Source organism: Lathyrus oleraceus, chromosome 1, assembly GCF_024323335.1.
Source record: "Lathyrus oleraceus cultivar Zhongwan6 chromosome 1, CAAS_Psat_ZW6_1.0, whole genome shotgun sequence".
NCBI classification, from domain to species: Eukaryota; Viridiplantae; Streptophyta; class Magnoliopsida; order Fabales; family Fabaceae; genus Lathyrus; species Lathyrus oleraceus.
In genome coordinates, this window is record NC_066579.1 from 70,735,420 (window position 1) to 70,754,009 (window position 18,590).

At 41.0% G+C, this 18,590-nt stretch overlaps 1 protein-coding gene across 1 annotated transcript in view; it reads right to left on the minus strand.

Moving 5' to 3' along the window:
* The window catches only part of LOC127091879 (uncharacterized), a 40,052-nt gene extending 22,003 nt beyond the window's left edge, over window positions 1-18,049 (minus strand). Inside the window, exon 1 of the mRNA XM_051030605.1 lies at window positions 17,198-18,049. Within this exon, the coding sequence (XP_050886562.1) occupies window positions 17,198-18,049 (852 nt within the window). The remainder of the gene's footprint in view (window positions 1-17,197) is intronic.
* Between the last annotated feature and the right edge of the window lie 541 nt (window positions 18,050-18,590).

Consider the following 18,590-nt stretch of genomic DNA (forward strand, 5'->3'; position numbering starts at 1 on the left):
TCTTCTATGTGATGGATATTCAGCCAGCATATAGTTGCTTATTGGGGCGTCCCTGGATACATGGGGCTGGGGCAGTTTCGTCAACTCTCCATCAGAAACTGAAGTATGTCTGGAATGGTCAGATTGTGACTGTGTGCGGCGAGGAAGACATTCTGGTGAGTCACCTATCCTCTTTCAAGTATGTGGAGATGGATGGAGAGATCCATGAGACTCTATGCCAAGCGTTTGAGACCGTTGCTCTTGAGAGGGTGGCTTTCGCTGAGCAGAAGAAGCCAAGTGCCTCAATTGCATCATACAAGCAGGCTATGGAGGTTGTCAACTCGGGCAATGCAGAAGGCTGGGGCAGGATGGTGGATTTGCCTGTCAAGGAAGACAAGTTCGGTATTGGTTATCTACCTCTGCAAGCAGAGCAGGTTGAGCAGAAAGGGCCGAGTACCTTCACCAGCGCTGGGCTGATGAATCATGGTGACGTCTTTGCAACCGGTGGTGAAGACTGTGACAGTGATTATGATCTAGACAACTGGGTTCGCCCGTGTGCACTAGGGGAGTCGATCAACAATTGGACGGCTGAAGAAGTGGTCCAAGTTACTCTTCAAACAGAGTAATTTTCTTTTGTTTTTCATTTTGCACAAAACCCTACGTTCTGCCCAAGACGTAGTGGTTCATTGTAGGGCCTCATCATGTTTTTCAATGATATCATTAATAAAGGACATTTTGCAAACAATTTTGTGATCACTGTCTTTCTGTTTTTATTTTCATTGTTCAAAAACAATAAAAATGGCAATGTTTTTGTTTTTGTGACTTTCTTGAACTCTTTTTTCTAAAATAAAGCATTAAACATGCATAAGTGATCTTATGGACTCCACTAGGAACAGTTCTGTTATGGCTCAGTATGATTTCAATAATCCCATCTACCAAGCTGAAGAGGAGAGTGAGGAAGACTGTGAACTCCCTAAAGAATTGGTCAGATTGTTGAAGCAGGAGGAAAGGGTCATCCAGCCTCATCAGGAGGAGTTGGAAATCATTAACCTGGGTACTGAGGACGCCAGAAAAGAGATCAAGATCGGGGCTGCTTTGAAGGAAGATGTCAAGAGCAGGTTGATTGAGATGCTGAGAGAGTATGTGGAGATATTCTCCTGGTCGTATCAAGATATGCCTGGGTTGGATACCGATATTGTGGTGCATAGGCTACCTCTCAGAGAAGATTGTCCTTCAGTCAAGCAGAAGCTTCGGAGAACTAGTCCTGATATGGCTGTTAAGATCAAGGAAGAGGTTCAGAAGCAGTTGGATGCGGGTTTTCTGTCAGTTACTACTTATCCCCCGTGGGTGGCCAACATCGTTCCCGTGCCGAAGAAGGATGGTAAAGTCAGAATGTGTGTCGATTACCGGGATTTGAACAGAGCAAGTCCGAAAGATGATTTCCCATTACCTCACATTGATGTATTGGTTGATAATACGGCTCAATCCTCGGTTTTCTCTTTCATGGATGGATTCTCTGGATATAATCAGATTAAGATGGCGCCAGAGGACATGGAAAAGACGACATTCATTACACCTTGGGGCACGTTCTGCTATAAAGTGATGCCATTTGGGCTGAAGAATGCCGGTGCTACCTATCAGAGGGCTATGACGACTCTCTTTCATGACATGATGCACAAAGAGATTGAAGTGTACGTGGATGATATGATTGCGAAGTCGCAGATAGAAGAGGAGCACCTGGTAAATTTGCAGAAATTGTTTGAAAGGCTGAAAAAGTTCAAACTGAGGTTGAATCCAAACAAGTGTACGTTTGGGGTGAGATCCGGTAAGCTGTTAGGCTTCATTGTCAGTGAGAAAGGGATTGAGGTTGATCCAGCAAAAGTAAAAGTTATTCAAGAGATGCCTGAACCGAAAACAGAAAAGCAGGTTCGTGGGTTTTTAGGGAGATTGAACTACATTGCAAGGTTTGTATCTCACCTAACTGCCACGTGTGAACCGATATTCAAATTGCTAAGGAAGAATCAAGCAATCAGGTGGAATGATGACTGTCAGAAAGCTTTTGACAAGATAAAAGAGTATTTGCAGAAACCTCCAATCCTCATACCTCCAGTTCCTGGGAGACCTCTGATAATGTACCTGTCAGTGACTGAGAACTCGATGGGGTGTGTATTGGGACAGCATGACGAGTCTGGTCGAAAAGAGCATGCCATATACTACCTTAGCAAAAAGTTTACCGACTGTGAAATCAAATATTCACAGCTTGAGAAAACTTGTTGTGCTTTGGCCTGGGTTGCTCGCCGACTGAGGCAATATATGTTGAACCATACTACCTTGTTGATTTCTAAAATGGATCCAGTGAAGTACATCTTTGAGAAGCCGGCTCTCACTGGACGTGTTGCCCGCTGGCAGATGATTTTAACTGAGTATGATATCCAGTACACGTCGCAGAAGGCCATCAAAGGTAGTATTCTGTCAGACTACCTTGCCGAGCAACCGATTGATGATTATCAGCCGATGATGTTTGAGTTCCCTGATGAAGACATCATGTATCTTAAGATGAAAGATTGTGAAGAGCCTCTTGTCGATGAGGGACCGGATCCTGATGACAAGTGGACATTGATGTTTGATGGGGCTGTGAATGTGAATGGCAACGGTGTTGGGGCAGTGCTTATCAATCCTAAAGGGGCTCATATACCTTTTTCTGCTAGGCTTACTTTTGACGTAACCAACAACGAGGCTGAGTATGAGGCTTGTATCATGGGGATAGAAGAAGCCATCGATCTGAGGATCAAGACTCTGGACATATATGGAGATTTCGCTCTAGTGATTAACCAGGTCAATGGAGATTGGAATACTAATCAACCGCATTTGATTCCTTACAGAGATTACACTAGAAGGATCCTGACATTCTTCAAAAAGGTGAAACTGTATCATGTTCCCCGGGATGAGAATCAGATGGTTGATGCCTTGGCTACTTTATCTTCTATGATCAAAGTTCATTGGTGGAATCATGTGCCACATGTTACGGTGAATCAGCTCGAGAGGCCTGCGTATGTGTTTGCAGCCGAGTCTGTTGTGGATGAGAAATCGTGGTACTATGTGTAGCGGTGTATTCATCACTTTATGATTTATTGATTAAATCAAAAGCAAAGCATACAAAGAATCGAGTCGCCACCGCACTTTTATTTATCCAAAGGAATGGCTAAAAAGCGAACAAAAGCCTAAGAAGTTTTACGCATAGAAAACTAATGAAAAGATCAGAGATCTGGGTAAGGGGTAAATTACGCAATGGGAAGGTGTTAGGCACCCAAAACGTCCTAGGTACTCCTAGGGAGCCCTTTTCACACTTGTTGAATGAAATGTTATTTGTTTATGAAATATTTATTGTGCAAACATGGATTGAAGGGATGAGAAAAGAATATACAAGTTATTATTTTTGTGTTTGAACGGATGAACCTGTTGCCTACGTACCTTTCCATGGAAGGTAAGGATCAAAACGCCGTAGTTCGGCTAAAAGATTTCCAAAATATGAGTGGGTTCATTTTAAACAAAAGCCCTAAGGTCTTTCGTTATCCACGGGAGAAAACTCAACCTTATACAAACAACAAGTCCACCATGTGTGAAAAAGCTTCAATTTGCTAGTGAGGGGTTAACCCTATAATAAGCAAGGAAGTCTTACAATTCAATCACTAAGGACAAAAGGTGAGATTAACATCAACCAACTAGGATAAATCAAACCTATGGCTAATGTATGAAAACTTATCAAGAATGGACAAAGCCACAAAACAATTGAATGAGTTGGATTAACCAATTAGAATTTATTCACAAAAGATGATCAAAGTATGATTAAAGTTCAATTCAAAAGAAGTATTAAGAAAATGAAGTTTGAAAAGTCAAAGGCTTAAGGCCTAGATTTCTAATTTGAAAAGAGATGAAAATGTTGGCACAATAGTTTTCAAGTTGGTATTAACATGCAAATGGAGGTTTAAAGAAAGAAAAAAAGGATGGAGGGTGAGGGAGTGTAAAACTTCTTAGATGTTCACCTCTTGAAATCATATGGAAGATGATTCAAGTGATTCCTTTGGAAAAGGCAACAATGAGCAATAACAAATAAGCAAAACAAATGGATATCGGATGTCAATCAATTGACTTATACCAATCTCACAAACAAAGGTGGATACCGGATACCAATCAATGGATTTACACCAATCTCCCAAAACAAAACAATGATACCAGATGCCAATCACTAGACTTATACTAGTCTCACAAATGAAAGAAAGAAAACCGGATACCGGATGCCAATCACTGGACTTATACCAATCTCCTACCATATCACAGGAAACAAATGCCAATAACTGGACTTACAATTGATTCCTCAATGGTCATAGGAAACAACTGCCAATAAATGGGCTTACAGTTGACTCCTCAAAACAAGATGATCACACAGATATGAACAATGATTATGCAATTATGTACAATTAATGATGATAAATGCACAAAGGCACACATAAGCAAATATGCACAAATGAATCAAGTAATCAGACAAACAAGTCAATTAGCACACACTATATACAAGCAATTAGGCTCAAGCAAGGTTAGACTTTACAGTCAACTGGAATGGGGTGATATTGTGCTCTTAACCTTAACATTGAGAGTTAAGGTGAAGCAGATGAAATAGAGATGAGGGGTGTGCCTCATAGCTTTTATCCCTGGCCTGGGAGAGCTTTGAATAATAGAAGATGTGGGAGTTCAGAAAGTAGGAACTCTTCTCCACAAGTGATTGACTCTATAGGATCTTGGGTTAGTATCCACAATGCATCAACATGTAATGTGAACAAAGGGATGACACACTAAATAGCAGGAGATGGATTACACATCTCTTTTATCTGCCAATTGCCTTATCAAAGGACTTTTCCTGCTTAGCACAAAAATAAACACACAAGAACATGGCCTCTTAAGGAGGACTTCAGACAGGTGCCTGCCCAAGTAACAGGACAGGTCTTCCAGACTACATGAAGAAGAGAGGTTATACCTAAGTGGTTAAGCAACCAAGCAAAAGCAAGTTCAAATTGAACTTAAGCAACTTATGTGCCTGTGGAAACATCAAACAAATCAGTATACAACTCAGACAATCAAACAACGGTTAATATCAACAGTCAAACCCAATAAGCAAAGGCATAAGCCACAAGTCAAGCTCAAATGAGTTAACAACCCTACAAAACACACAATATTAGTATCCAAAGGCAAACATCAAATGCTCAAGTGATGGAGCATCATGAACTATATAACTTGGATGTTCAACCTGAAATCAAAGCTCAAACATGAGAAGCAAACCACTAGGTCAAAGCCTAGGGTCAAAGATGGAGAAAAAATTTAAAACAGAAGCTGAAAATTAACATGAATCAACTTCAAACACACCTTGAAACAATCCAAAAGGTCTCACATTCATATCATATACCAAATCCATTTCATGATCAATTGAAGTTCAAGGCAATTTTAAAGCTCAAATGTGACCAACCAGAATGAAAAATCTCAAATAAATCAGAAATCAATCAAATAATTCCAAGAAAATTCATGCTCATTCACAACATCCATAATAGGTATCACACAAAAAATCAGAGCAATTGGAGATCAATAGGTAAGGCAAACACATCACATAAGATGAATAAGCAAAGGTGTGACACAAATTGTCACACCTACATTCACATGATCATAAAACAGAAACCATAAATGGTAAAAAAACCAAATCAACACCAAAATGTCAAGCAAAGTGTCTAGTTTCAACATGCAAATTTTCAGATTCATTGGATAAGCAAACAACATTTCACAAAATATATGGCAAGGCAAGGTACAAGAAGCATACATGTTCACAAACCCTAGGCAAAATAATTTTCCAGCCATGCATAATTTATGGAAAAATGATCATAAAATTCTAGACAGAAAATGTGATATGATGCAAAAATCCTCATATTTTTTGGATCATTTATCAATTATTTATGAATTTTGGAAGGTGAAGAAAAATTAAAAAAAAGCATATGAAGCATGTACATGAATATGGAGGGAAAAGAAAATAATGCAAGGCATTTTGAATAATTGGCACAAGCTGGAATCGAAGTGAGGCTCAATTTGAAATTGGCGCCAGGTGCTAAACGCACCGTTTTATTTAAATTTTCCTGGCCAATCACAGCGCGCGCATGGCATCAGCATGCAACCAATGGCGCTAAAACCCTAAGGAACAAAGGCAACGGTTTTTGGACGGATCAAAGCGTGGCCTAAAATTCTGAATCATCTTCTTACAAGCACGCGATGAACAGTAATGCTTCAAGAACACGATGAACAAATTTTCCAGATCTTAAAACTAAGCACATGTACATGTAGCATAAACATCATGGATCAAGAATCAAGCAATGGTTAAGCATCTAACATCGTGTATCATGAGGATCGAACAAAACAAGATTCATCATCAAACTTTTAAACAGTCGAATCTCAATGAATATTGCATGGATTTTAGTGATTCAAAGCTCAGATTAACCACAACAACATGATCTACAACATTAGCATAAGCAATTTGAGAAAAGAGAGAATCAATTTCGTGACCTCTTGAAGAGCAGCTTTGGAATTCAATGGAATCAGGCCTTGCAATGCTTCAATCTTCCTCTAGCAAGCTTGTACAAGTGTTTGGAAGAGATCTTGAGGTTCAATGGTTCTTGATTCGAGCAGAATTTGATTTCACCATGGATGAGTTCAAGCTCCAAGCTGCTCCAATGTGCACGAATTCATGTGATTCCAAGTCCAATAATGATCAATGATGCTTCAGAGTGATGAATCAAGTAGTGGATTGTGCTTTGGTTTGAAGAAATGTGAAGAAAATTTGAGAGAAAAAGTTTGAAGAATTTTCTAGGTCTGAAATTTGTGTGTGTTGTTAGCAGAAAACAGTTATGATTTGCTATATATACTTCTCCCTAATCACTCTCTTAATCATGCTTAGCCAAATGGTAATTGGATTAGCAAAAATGAGGTGCTTGTGCAAAATTGCAATTTCACCCTATGCATGAAAATGCATGGTGAACAGTGCACGAAATCACTTGATTTTCACTTAAAACCACATTTTAAAATCAATGGTAATTGCCAAATGTTCAAATAATTCACCAATTTTAAACTTTAAAAATTCCCTCCAAAAATCAAGTGAATTGGCACATTTTCATATGATGACAATTAATGAAATACAATGCATGTTTTGGAAAGTAGAAGTCAAGAGAAGAATGTACAAAAAAGAGCCACTTGAATTGGAGCTTTGGTTGAGAAGTTATGCACATTTGAATCTTCATGTACACCTTGCCATGTTTTGATCATATCTCCTTAACCACACATGAGAAATTGATGATCTTGGACTTTTTGGAAATAGGACAGAAAGATCTAAAACTTTCATGTTCAACAAAATTTCATTTGAAGCATTTTTGGTCATGTAATTTGAGGTTGAAGTTAGGTTAAAACCTTTCCATTTTTGGCAAATTTGAATTATAGGTCACTTTCTATTTTTGGAAAGTTTTGACCTGACTTTATTTTCTTCAATGTTGATGTTTGAAATGTCAAATGAGACTTGTTTGAACATGAATGAAGTATTTCTAATCACTTCCCACCTCCAAATCCACAGTTGACCTGGCAGTTGACTTTCTAGGTCTTCAGATGACATGGCAATGTTCTGATGAAATTCAAGCCTCTACCACTTGGGATTTTGATTCAAAATGATATCATAGCTCATATGAACTCTTGTGAATGATTGTGGTGTCCAAATTCTCAAGAATGGCCACCACTTATTGCTCAATGAATGCCTTTGACTATCTTGACCTGTGATTGCTTCATCTGCAAGACAAAGGTTAGATGACATATTTTTGTACTTTTGGTTAGTGATAAAAGAAAAGCAATGATATACAAATGCAAAACATGCTTGGTGATCAAGAATCACTCTCAAAAAGATAACCCACCCACAGGGAAGGAGGCAAGGTGCACAATGATCCTTGAGGCCATGATATGGTATGATATGATGCCATGAGGGATCTTAGGGACAAAATTGGGGTCTTACACTATGATATCAAGAATTTCCTCAAGAGCCAGGAGTATCCTGAAGGTGCGTCGAAGAATGATAAGAAAACCCTGAGAAGGCTAGCTGGAAGCTTTTATTTGAATCAGGATGATGTGCTGTACAAGAGAAACTTTGACATGGTTCTGCTCAGATGCGTGGATAGACACGAAGCAGACATGTTGATGCAAGAAGTGCACGAAGGATCTCTTGGTACCCATGCTGGTGGTCATGCAATGTCCAAGAAATTGTTGAGAGCCGGTTATTACTGGATGACTATGGAATCCGATTGTTTTAAGTACGCTCAGAAGTGCCATAAATTCCAGATTTATGCTGATAAGGTGCATGTACCACCAAGCCCTCTGAATGTCATGAATTCGCCTTGGCCGTTCGCGATGTGGGGCATTGATATGATTGGGAAGATTGAGCCTACTACTTCCAATGGACATCGCTTCATCCTGGTTGCGATTGACTACTTCACCAAGTGGGTGGAAGCAGCCTCCTATGCCAATGTTACCAAACAAGTGGTTGCCCGGTTTATCAAGAAGGAAATCATCTTTCGTTATGGAGTTCCTGAGAGAATCATTACTGATAATGGTTCGAATCTCAATAACAAGATGATGAAAGAGCTTTGCAGAGATTTCAAGGTTGAACATCACAATTCTTCTCCTTACAGACCGAAGATGAATGGTGCTGTAGAGGCGGCAAACAAGAATATCAAGAAGATTGTGCAGAAGATGGTCGTGACGTACAAGGATTGGCATGAGATGCTGCCTTTCACTTTGCATGGGTATCGTACCTCAGTACGTACGTCGACCGGGGCAACCCCTTACTCCCTTGTGTATGGTATGGAAGCAGTCCTACCTGTTGAAGTGGAGATTCCTTCTCTGAGAGTCCTGTTGGATGTCAAGCTTGACGAAGCCGAATGGATTCGGACGAGGTTTAACGAGTTGAGCCTTATTGAAGAGAGACGGTTAGCAGCGGTGTGCCATGGGCAGTTATATCAGAGAAGGATGAAGAGAGCCTTTGATCAAAAAGTGCATCCTCGAAGCTATCAGACGGGTGATCTAGTTTTGAAGAGGATCCTTCCTCCCGGTACAGATAACAAGGGCAAATGGACTCCTAATTATGAAGGTCCATATGTTGTTAAGAAGGTTTTCACTGGTGGAGCCTTGATGCTTACAACTATGGATGGTGAAGATTTTCCGTCCCCTGTTAACTCAGATATAGTCAAAAAATACTTCGCATAAATTGACCCGCTGGACAAAAAGAATAAAAGAGTCCAGGCAAAAAAGGGCATCCCGGCGAACCAAAAAAAAAAAAAAGGTTCGGGCAAAAGTTAGGGATAAAAAATGAAAAGAATTTGTACACCCGGTAAGTCGAAAACCCGCAAGGGCGGCCTAGGCAAAAATGGGTATCCCGGTGGATTGAAAACCCGCAAGGGCGATCCAGGCAAAAGAGGGATTAAAGCGAAGACTACAGTCTGAGTTATCTGTACTTCATCGCGCTTCAGTGCCTACCATTTCCAAAGATGTGATCGGTCCAGTCATTCTTCTCAGAAAGCAAGGAATTGGGAGAAATTGATGATCTGTGAGTCATAACAGAATTAGGAAATAGTGGATGCCGTGTTCACATTGCCATTAGGATAGTTTATTTTCCTTTTGTGCGCAATTACCTCTTTCTAGGAATTGCTTCCCGATGTATTCGCCTTTTCAGGCCCATTTTCAATCAATAAAAGTCGTTATTCAGATAAATTGCTCTCTTGTTTTTATTTTACTATTTTGTTTGCAAAAACGTCCGAATTTTTGATAAACATTGCATATAAAAACATGAAGGCTAGACAATAACGTGCAGAAAGATAAAACATTTGAAAATCATTTTGAATGTTGAGTACACTTGTGTATCTTATCCATGCAATCCCCTGGGGCATGTTTGTCTTGTTGTTTTGCAGGTCATTACCTTTAGTTCCTGGCCGAAGCAGGTAAGTCATGGTTTGTTCAGGGATGTTGTCAGCACTGTCCAGTAGTGTGAGATGGGGATCCTCCCCAACAGTTGAAGCAAATTCAGGACTTGTCTACCCAGCGTATTCCAGATCAGGAATTCCTCAGCAGGATTGAGGATAGTTCCCCAGCAGGCTTGGAAGTGCTAGTTTCCCCAAGCAAGTCTGAAAGCTATATGATTGTTCATCCCCAGCAGTGGGTAGCAGGCCTGAAAGTAGGTTTATCCCCAGCTAGTTGGAAGATCGTTAATCCTCACCGAGTTGGAAGGTTGTTGTATCCCCAGCGGAGGTGTCAGTGGAGTAGTTTATTCCTCAGCAGTCAGGTTTGAAGTACTTCTATCCCCGGCATGGTCATGAACGCTTTTCCCCGACAGGGTTGTGGCTGTCTATCTCCAACATGGTCTGGTCTATTATTTCCGCAACAGAGTATGCCTCTCCCCATTAGGGTCGTGAATGTTTTCCCTAGCAGATCTCCCCGGTAGAGGTTTGTGTTGATGGTTTTCCCCAGCAAGTTCCCCAGGGGGATCAGGTTCGGTGGAGGTTATCCCCAGTAGAGTTTATCCTACAGGTGGATTGGTCATTATCCTCAGTAGAGGTGAGCATTAGTAGTTTCCCTAGCAGAGTCCCCGAGCGGATTGGATTCAGGGAAGGTTGTCCCTGGTGGGATCCTTTCTCCAGCAGCAATGTTATTTCCCAGCACGTTTGAGAAGTTGGCATGTTCCTCAGACAGAGTCTCCCCATAGAGTTGGAGAATCTATTCAGATTTGTGTGCTCAGCAGAGCAATCCGTTTGCTCCCCAGCAGGAGTTTTCATCATTCTGCATCTTGCATGTAGTAATCATTGCATCCTCAAATCGCGTAGCATTTCCATCCAATATGGAGCATTACGCCAAAAAAAATTCAAACATATGCATTCATGTGTTAAACCTAATCAGACCGTATCCCCGGCAGAGGCGGATCATTGTTCAACATCTGTATGACACATTTGCTACAGTTGCTCCTGACAGTATTCAGGGTTGATAGTTCCCCAGAGAGGTTTATTTCCTCATCCGCAGTGAAAGGAAAGCTTGATTCTCCCCAGTGAGGTCCCCAGCAAGTGTTTAGCCTTGCCTTGACGTATTGAAGATGTCATTCTTGTGATACCGGTAAGTGTCATGTCAGTACCCGCGTGTGTTCTCTTTTTGGTATCGGTAAACACCATTGTTTCGGTGTCGGTAAACATCGAGTCACCCCAGTCATCGGTAAATGTCTAGTCATCCCTTTTTGATGTCGGTAAACATCATCTTTCGATGTTCGTAGCATCCCTCTATCCCCAGAGAAGTGGTCACCTCTCCGTTGGTGTCGATAAACGTTGAGTTTTTCCTATTCGTCCGTTGACGTATAGTTGTATCCTTTTCCAGTCATTTGTTGATGTCTGGTCACCTCTCTGTTGGTGTCGATAAACGTTGAGTTTTTCCCAGTTGTCCGTTGACATCTGGTTGCATATCTTTTCCCAGTCATCGGTAAATGTCTGGTCGTCCTTTCCTTGGTGTCGGTAAACATCACCTTTCGATGTCGGTAAACATCGAGTCTCACCCCAGTCATCGGTAAATGTTTGGTCGTCCTTTTTTGATGTCGGTAAACATCATCTTTCGATGTCGGTAAACATCGAGTCTCACCCCCAATCATCGGTAAATGTCTGGTCATCCCTTTTTGATGTCAGTAAACATCATCTTTCGATGTTTGTAACATCTCTATTCATTCCCATTCATCCGTGGATGTCTGGTCACCTCTCCGTTGGTGTCGATAAACGTCGAGCTTCTCCCGGTCATCTGTTGATGTCTGGTCACCTCTCCGTTGGTGTCGATAAACGTCGAGCTTCTCCCGTTCGTCCGTTGACGTCTGGTCGAGTCTTCTCATTCATCCGTTGATGTCTGGTCACCTCTTTGTTGGTGTCGATAAACGTCGAGTTTTTCCCATTCGTCCGTTGACGTCTGGTTGTATCTCTTTCTCCCCATTCATCCGTGGATGTCTGGTCACCTCTCCGTTGGTGTCGATAAACGTCGAGCTTCTCCCGGTCATCTGTTGATGTCTGGTCACCTCTTTGTTGGTGTCGATAAACGTCGAGCTTCTCCCGTTCGTCCGTTGACGTCTGGTCGAGTCTTCTCATTCATCCGTTGATGTCTGGTCACCTCTCCGTTGGTGTCGATAAACGTCGAGTTTTTCCCATTCGTCCATTGACGTCTGGTTGTATCTCTTTCTCCCGGTTCATCTGTTGATGTCTGGTCACCTCTCCGTTGGTGTCGATAAACGTCGAGCTTCTCCCGTTCGTCCGTTGACGTCTGGTCGAGTCTTCTCATTCATCCGTTGATGTCTGGTCACCTCTCCGTTGGTGTCGATAAACGTCGAGTTTTTCCTAGTCGTCCATTGACGTCTGGCTGTATCTTTCCATGGGTAAAAAAATCAAACTCCCCAGTAGAGTCGTCGGTAAACGTCTTGTCTGGTTACTGTTGTAAATATCCTGTTCATTCCCCGCAGAGTGCAAATTTCTATGATTCTTTGGTATTCAATCCTTGTTTACCTTGAAGGTCTGACAGTCGTTGCTCTCATCCGTTCAGGTTCCCAGTTGATTGAATAGGGGCAGCTGTAGCACCTCAAATTTGCACCTCCCATTTGTATATACATTTCATTTTTAGGTCATTAGGATTGCATTAGCATTGCATAGTTCATTACATCTCATCAGGCAAGACTGGTCAGGAGATTCAGCTGTGCAAGGCAACAAGAGCATTTTCCATGAGATCAAAGCCCTAGGGTTGGTACATTGAGCTTACATGACCCCAAGGATCATTTTGAATTAGCTTGGCCAAGTGTTGAAGGCTCAGAACTCATCAGTACATGATCAATTCATCTGAGGCCCATAGAAGTCAACAGCAAAGTCAACTGTGGATTTGAAGGTGGGAAGTGGTTAGAGATGATTCATTCATGTTCAAACAAGTCTCATTTTACATTTCAAACATCAACATTAAAGAATTTAAGGTCAGGTCAAGACTTTCCAAAAATAGCAGGTGACCTGTAATTTGAACTTTCCAAAAATGGAAAGATTTTGGACCAACTTCAACTCAAGATTACATCATCAAGAAAGCTTCAAATGAAATTTTGTCCAACATGAAAGTTGAAGATTTTTCTCTCCCATTTCCAAAAAGTCCAAGATCATGAATTTCTCATGTGTGGTTAAGGAGATATGATCCAATCATGGCAAAGTGTGTTTCAAAATTCAAATGAGCATAACTTTTTAACCAAAGCTCCAAAATGAGTGGTTCTTTTTGCATTTTGATCCTTATAACTTGTAGTTTCCAAACATACCATCACATGACTTAAATTTCCTTTTCATGGGCATGTGCTTATTCATGAAGTTTTTGGAAGAAAATTGCATAACATCATATTGAATGATCATGAGCATACAAAACCAATCCTAAAGCTTGCATGGACTTATTTTAAATGGATTTGGGCCAGAAATTGGTACTGTTCACGTGCTTCCCATGCATGGAGGGTGAAAAACTCATTTTGCACTTACACCTTCAAAGTTGCTAATCACCTTTGGCTTTGGCTTAAACATGATTTAAACATCATTAGCATGAAGTATAAATGGATAATCATAAATGTTTCCACCATTAGCTGCAATTTCAGATCTAGATCCAAAAATCACCAAAACTTTTCTCTCAATTTTTTTTTGCAAATTCTTCAAACAAGAGCATGTTTTATTGATTGATTTGTAATGAGGAAGCATTGTTAAGCAAGATTGGACGTGGAATTGGAAGGAATCGTGCCATATTTGTTCATGTGCAAAGCTTGAAGGTTCCATGGAAATCGCAAATTGAGCTGGATTCAGTTGTGTTAGAGCATTCAACTCATCATCAATCACTTCAATAAGCATTGTGGAGGAGATTTAAGGCTTGGCTGAGCTGGTAGCACGCAATTCCAGGTTCTGCTCATCAAGAAGGTCAGGTTTCGACCTCTTTAATTCTCAAAATCTTTGTGATATTTGTGTAGATCCTTCATTGGTGATGATGCTGATGTAAATTTTGAGTGAATTGGTGCATTGTACACGAAGTTATGCTGGATTCAAGTTTTGATGTCATTTTTTCTTTTGTTCGATTTGCTCTTGATATGATGATTCATGCTTAGCTTTTGTTTGATTCGTTATCACCATTGAAAGATCTACAGAATGATGTATTTGATTTTGAATTCTGGAGAATTTTTCTGGAAATCACATGAACCTCATGCACTGTTCATTGGCTCCGTGAGGAAGAAGATGAAGATCATCTTTCAGCCACGGTTTTGTGCTTCTGGCAACGTTTTTCTGGTTTGCATGCGTGTCCTAGGGCTTGCTATCCATTGGTCCATGTGTTTGCCTGGCTTGCAGTTTGATTGGCCCTGAACGCTTTGACCCGTGCCACTCAGCAGTTGACTGCTGAATCAGCAGGCCAACGCATAAGTGAAACGGTGCGTTTCATCTTATGGCGCGCCACAATTCAAAATTGGCCATGGTTCGAATCCGGCTGAGTGTAGTTTCTCAAATGCCTTGCCATTTATTCATTTTCCCTCCTTTTTTTATGCTATGAGCTCTACTTGTTTTTTTTATTTTTCTCAACTTCAAAAAATCATTATAAATAGGAAAATGCACCAATTGATCCCCAATTTTTTGCACAATGATCCTTATCCTATCTACTTTTTTATGATTATTGAATTGCAAATTGTGCCTGGCTTGAAAAATCATTTGTCCTAGGGTGATTGAACATGTGTCCATTTATGCTATTGCCTTGTTCCTTTCATCATAAAATGCTTGTTCCTTATCCAATGCTTCTGAAATTTTGGGTGTGGATTCTAGACATGTTGATGAACATTTTGGCTTTGGTTTGAGATTTTTCCCATGCTCCCATTTTGTTTTATGCTCATGCTAACTTGGTGTGACAATTTGTGTCACACATGTGATTGTCTTGATTGTGCTATGTGATTGCCATGCCTAATGATGTACAATGCTTCTGATTTTTTGGGTGATGTATGTTATGGATGTCTAGATTGCTCATGATTTTTTCCAGATTTTTTGGAATCATTTCTGTTTTGATTGAGATTTTTCATTCCTGTTGACCATTTGGATGCTTTGAAAATGCCTTTGACTTCACTTGATCATGAAATGCATTTGGTTAATGATTTTGATATGAGCCTTTTTAGGATATGTCAATAAGTGTTTGAGGTTGTTTCATGTCAAGTTTGAGGATCTGTTTTGACTTTTTTCTCCATCTTTGACCCTAGGCTTTGACCTAGTGGTTTGTGGCTTACATGTGGGTTTTGATTTCAGGTTTAAACATCCAAGTCCATAGTTGATGATGCTTACTCATTTGAGCATTGATGTTTGCTCTTGATTACTAACACTTGTGTGTTTTGTAGGTTGATGCTAACTCATTTGAGTTTGCCTTGTGGCTTGCACATTGTGAACATTGTCTGTCTGTTTGTTATTGCATGTTGATTGTTTGTCTGTACAGTTGAACTGATTGGTTTAGATTCTTCACAGGTACCTAAGTTGCTTATAGTTCATTTGAACTTGCTTTGCTAGCTTGTGGTTTGCTTAACCACTGAGGTATAATTCCTTTGACTTCATGTAGTCTGGAAGACCTGTCCTGTTATGTGGGCAGGCACCTGTCTGAAGCCCTCCTTAAGAGGCAATGCTTGTGAATGTTTAATTTTGTGCCAAGCAGGTAAAGACCTCTTAGGAGGCAATTGGCAGATAAAAGGGATGTGCAATCCATCCCCTGCTATTCAGTTGTGTCATTCACTTTGCTCATACACCATGTGTTGATGCATTGTGGATAATAACCCAAGATCATGTTGTGTCAGTCATTTGTGGAGAAGAGTTCCCACATTCTGGACTCCTACACTTTCATTTGTCTGAAGCTCTCCCAGGTCAGGGATAAGAGCTGTGAGGTCTTACCCTCACTTCCCATTTCATCTGATTCACCCTAACTCTCAATGTTAAGGTTAAGAGCTAACCACACCCTTTTCCAGCTGGCTTGTTTGTCGAGGTTGACATGACCCCTTGACTAAAGCCTAGCCTTGTGTGAGCCACTTGTTTGTATATAGTGTGTGTGCTTGCTTTTGTGCTTATGTTTGTTTGTGCTGTTTAGGCTAGCTTGCTTCCTGTGCAAGTTAGGATAGAAACCTCAACATAGGGATAGTATGCATGACAACTTCTAGGCTCGAGTCGTAGTCTCCCTAGTAGTTTGTTATCTTCCTTGTCTCTGGTTAGGATAGAAGTTCTTTCCCTGTTAAGGGGAACTACGTCGCCCTGATCCTCATACCAGATGAGGTACGTAGGCAGGAGATGAGCTGATCTCTCCGGGCGCCCTTTTCTTTTTCAACCCTTTGTGTTTGTTGGAGTCTGACGTAAGTCCAGCGATTGGCAGTTGGTTTCCTGTGTCTTGTTTTCTTGTTGGAGTCTGACATAAGTCCAGCGATTGGCAGTCGGTTTCCTGTGTGTGTTTGTTGGTTCGGAGTCTGATGTAAGTCCAGCGATTGGCATTCGGTTTCCATGTTTGCCTGTTTGTGTTGGAGTCTGACATAAGTCCAGCGATTGGCAGTCGGTTTCCTGTGTGGTTTTATTTGGCGTGCGTTAGCCGAGCTACGAGTGCTCTGATTCTTCTCCGGTCAGAGAAGATACGTATGCATAGGATGCGACATCCTAGCGAGCACGTTTCCCATGTCCCGAACTACGTCGACTCTGATGTCTGTGTCTGACAGGCTACGTAGGCCCAGGATGCGGTATCCTGCCGAGTCCCGTTTCTTCCGTCTTTCTGTGTTTGCTTCCAGCCTTGTGCAATTTTGAGCAGTTTTTAGCAACCTTATCCTTTCTTTTGAGCGTGGATCCCGTCGAGTACGACGGATGCGTAGGGGTGCTAATACCTTCCCTTCGCATAACCGACTCCCGATCCCATCTCTCTCTAGTCGCGAGACCATGTCTTTTCCAGGTTTACTTCGAGCGTTTCCTTTCCCTCCTTTGGGATAAATAACGCACGGTGGCGGCTCTGTTGTTTCATTTTCCCGCCGGTTTTTCGCGTAATGCGACAACAGGTATGCTTCGTGTCTATCCACGCATTTGAGCAGAACCATGTCAAAGTTTTTCTTGTATAGCACGTCTTCGTTTAGAAAGAAGTTACTAGCCAGTCTTCTCAAGGTCTTCTTATCTTTGTTTGATGCCCTAGGTGGGTACTCTTGACTCTGGAGATATAACTTGATGTTGTGGTACCATGGCTTGTCATCAGAAACTTCTTCCATTACAAATACATGAGCGGGTCTCCAACGATTCACAATGATCATGGAAGCCAAAGTTGCCAAGGCATCTGCCATTTGATTTTCCTCACGAGGGATGTGATGAAATTCAATCTTGTTGAAGAAAGTAGATAACCTCCTTGCATAGTCTTTGTATTGGATTAGGCCAGGTTGACGAGTTTCCCATTCTCCTTTAATTTGATTGACAACTAGAGCTGAGTCTCCACAAACATCGAGATTTTTTATTCTTAGATCAATGGCTTCTTCTAGACCTATGATGCAGGCTTCGTATTCCGACATGTTGTTCGTGCACTTAAATGTTAATCTTGCAATAAAAGGGACATGTGAGCCATGTGGAGTGATGACTACTGCCTCAATCCCATTACCATAAGCATTAACTGCTTCATTAAATATTAAACCCCAATGAGAACCTGGCTCTGGCCCATCAAATTTTAAGCACATCACATCATCATCTGGGAATTCAAAATTTATAGACTTATAATCGTCGATTGGCTGATGAGCTAAATGATCGGCCAAGACATTTCCTTTGATAGCTTTCAGGGTGTGATACTCAATGTCATATTCGGACAAGAGCATCTGCCAACGAGTAATTCTTCCGGTCAATGCAGGCTTTTCAAAAATATACTTAATCGGATCTATCTTGGATATAAACCAAGTTGTGTGATTCATCATATATTGACAGAGACGCTTGGCAGCCCAAGTCAGAGCACAACAAGTTTTCTCTAGCATGGAATATCGAGACTCACGGTTAGTGAATTTCTTGCTCAAATAATAGATGGCATACTCTTTTCTTCTTGGTTCATCTTGTTAATCCAAGACACAACCCATAGATTCTTCTAGCACAATCAGATACATAATCAATGGTCTTCCCTCAACTAGAGGGGGAGAGATAGGGGGTTCTAGCAAATACTCTTTGATATTGTCGAAGGCTTTTTGACAATCACCCATCCAAACACAACCCTGATCCTTTTGGAGGAGCTTAAAAATGGGAGCACAAGTAGCAATCATATGAGATATGAACCTTGAAATGTAGTTCAAACGTCCAAGGAATCCCCTCACCTGCTTTTCTGTTTGAGGTGTTGGCATTTCTTGAATGGCTTTAACCTTGTCAAGATCAACTTCAATACCCTTTTAACTGACGATGAAGCCTAAGAGCTTTCCTGATCGAACCCCAAAGGTGAATTTGTTTGGGTTCAAATGGATTTTGTAT